This window comes from Capsella rubella, unplaced genomic scaffold (genome assembly GCF_000375325.1).
Source record: "Capsella rubella cultivar Monte Gargano unplaced genomic scaffold, Caprub1_0 scaffold_5, whole genome shotgun sequence".
In the NCBI taxonomy this organism is placed as follows: Eukaryota; Viridiplantae; Streptophyta; class Magnoliopsida; order Brassicales; family Brassicaceae; genus Capsella; species Capsella rubella.
Genome location: NW_006238919.1, coordinates 9,527,187 through 9,530,239, shown reverse-complemented (window position 1 = coordinate 9,530,239; position 3,053 = coordinate 9,527,187). Strand labels below are relative to the sequence as shown.

General features: G+C 34.3%; 1 protein-coding gene across 1 annotated transcript; it reads right to left on the bottom strand.

The window, feature by feature from the left end:
* Positions 1-1,404: 1,404 nt before the first annotated feature.
* LOC17885417 lies at positions 1,405-2,762 on the bottom strand. Its single transcript, XM_006290309.2, has one exon. The coding sequence runs from the start codon at positions 2,426-2,428 to the stop codon at positions 1,496-1,498; it is 933 nt and encodes a 310-aa protein (XP_006290371.1). The 5' UTR covers positions 2,429-2,762; the 3' UTR covers positions 1,405-1,495.
* Between the last annotated feature and the right edge of the window lie 291 nt (positions 2,763-3,053).

The following is a 3,053-nucleotide window of genomic DNA, read 5'->3' as shown; positions in this document are numbered from 1 at the left end:
TTTCCTAGAGAGACCAAACATACAATCGATTTCTCATGTAATCTTCCTCTGTTTATTTGGCTTATGATCTCTTTTTTTAGTTTTTACATAACTATAGTTTAAATGCTTTTATAATCTAAATTGAAAAATCTTTTCTAAATAAAGTTTAAAACAATATATCATATGTTTCAAATGAAATCTTTTAATTTGATATTTTGAAAAGTTTAACTTGATCATTTTTAAAATTTAAGTTACTTTTAGGTTATAATAAAATATAAGGTGAGTAACAAATGCTCATAATTTTTTGTATGTGCTAATTTTGTATATTGTGTATGTGCTAAATTTGTATTACTTTGTTTAGATCTCATTCATTTTTATATTTTCCAAATATACTTTTCGTTTATTTTTAATGTTTACAATGTACACAAAATATGTTTTATACTAATTTTGCGATCGCGTTCAATTTTGTTTGTGCGTTAATTATTTTGTAATACACATAATGAATATAAACATATTATTTTGTTTTAAAATTATTTTCAAAACATATATTAACACTTATACACATATATAACTTAATATAATTTATAATTAATATTTCATGTATAACCCACGCATTGCGTGGGCAACTTTCTAGTTTACAATAAAAAGAATGAACTTAAAGTTCTAACTTTAATTGCCCAAAAAAAAAAAGTTCTAACTTTAATATTATTTCTACCTAATTACCTATATAAGTGCTTTAACTTTTAAAAGTGGAAAAAGTTGAGACTAAAAAACAATAGTAAAACATTGACAAACAAGAAATTAGCATCAAATCTCTTTGGTCTAATTTATTTTAAAAAATTGCTTCACCACATAATACACCGAGGATCGAGTGGCTTGATTGTTTTTCAAAATGGAGGTGTTATCTCGAGATAAATCGAAAAGTGATTCTATATTATTACAAAAAAAAAAAGTTGGTCGATAAATAAAAGTTTATATATTAACTAAGAACTGGCTTCTATGGGAAATAATTCATGCTTAGACAAATAATTGATAACTTGATTAGACTTTTTTTTTGTTTTTAAGTGTAAAGTGAAGTGCAAGAACTCTTATATCGTGGAGGATATGATCCCATGAAAGTCAGTCATAGATTCGCCATAGTTGATGAGCTTGATTAGAATTTAGAACTTGAGAATACTTTGTAAACAGAAACATAAGAATAATTAGACCAAAATCAAGTGAAAACATTGACTAACCAATCAATATAATTATAATTAGTGACCTAAAGTGCTTTTATATATTCCGAGACGCACTCAATCTCTTTGATATCTTTTTATTCCCACACAAATCCATCCTACCGAAGATCTTTATAGTAGTTAATTCATTTCTCTAGCTAAACTGGAAATCGTATCTAATTTTTTTTTCTTTTCTTAAAAGACAATTAAGCAGAAGAATTTTCTATGAATTTGTATAGTAAACATTCAAATCCGTATACAAGAATCAATTATATCCATAGAGAAGAAGAAGAAGGAAACAATTACGAAACGTAAACCAAACAAGGAAGAGGCTTAGGCAACAAAACGGCACCGTTTCCGGAAACACCTTCAAAGGCAACTTTTAATTTCCCACAAAACACCTTAAGCCCTCTTTCCCGCGCCGACCAACCATCGGTCTTAAACGTAACCCAAACAGCCATCCTCAGGTTAAACGTCAACGTTCCGGTATCTCTCTCTTTCTTCATCTCTTCCACAACCCAGCTCGGAACTTTTGGCTGTTCTTTCTCCCCCGCTGTTAGGGTTTCACCGATCACAACCGATTTCTTGGTTTCCACGTAAACAGGCTGAAAAAACGAACTCGCTAAAAAATCGTCTTCTCCGATCGCGTTTTGGTGGTAGAGTAAACCTTGGATTCGATCGAAGTAGCCTTTTAGTTTCGTGTTTTGATTCTCGATCGTGAGATTCGCCGTCCACTGCGCGGAGAAAACCGGACCGGTTACGTTGAAATTGGAGACCGAGAAGTTGTTTAAGGAGAAACCCGGGATTTGAGGACGGAGGATGAGCCACGTTATGGTCGTGGAGATGCAGAGGAGGACGACTAATACGACTAAACCGGTCAAAATTCCTCTGAAAAAACCGGATGAGTCGGGTCTTTGGTAAACCGGATTTTGCTGGGGAGGGTAAGATGACCCGTAATATGAAGCGGGTGGGGCTTGAGCGTAAGGGTATTGTTGTTGGTAAGGTGCGTTTGGATAATTTTGGTATGGAGAGGCTTGAGGGTAGCCTGGATAGCCCATTACCGGCGGGTACGGTTGCTGTTGCGGTGGAGAAGGCTGAGAATGTGATTGTGATTGTGATTGTGGTGTAGGTGGTGGTGGTGGTTGAGTATCTCGTTCGGAAGTTTGATGACCCGGCGGACCCCGAACCGAATCAGGTTTGGGTTGTTGGGTTTCGTCTTCCGGAGGAGAAGGCATCGTTGTGTCTCTGATCACCTCCTCCTCCTCCTCTTTTGTTTCTGATTAGTTTTGATATTAATCAAGAAAATATTTGGAGAAAGACAAGGGAGATTAGTGGAATGCACGAAGCTTAAGATTTCTTTTGTCTCTTTCTTAGGTGTTGTTTTTGTTTGGTTAAAGGACAAGACGACTAATCATGTTTGATAAAAATAGTTAATCCGCCATGGTTGAGCTAAAATTAGCACTATTGGCGTTTGTTGTATGATCTTCAAACCAAAGCCTAAATCTCCTAATAGACATTGTCTTCAGATCTTTGACAGGTTAGAAAATTTAGTAATGTTTGATGTCATGGATCTTTCCCAAGTTTCCATTTTGTACCAAGAGAGATCGAAATAGGAAAACAAAGAACTGTAACAGGGTAATACATTTGGAGGTGGATTGGTAATTATTATAGTAATGATGGGGAAGCTATTATTTAGCGAATTATTTCACTTCTAATTCCCCACGAATATTTTCCAAGTCTAAGACAAATGATAAATCAATCAACGAACAACTTTTTGGGATGCTTTGATGAAAATGAAAAGCATATGCGTTCCATATTATTATCGCATCAAAATAGTGGAATGTATGTAGCTTATAGAAC

Coding starts and splice junctions, on each gene's coding strand:
- LOC17885417 (XM_006290309.2), bottom strand. CDS start 2,428: ATGCCTTCTCCTCCGGAAGACGAAACCCAACAACCCAAACCTGATTCG.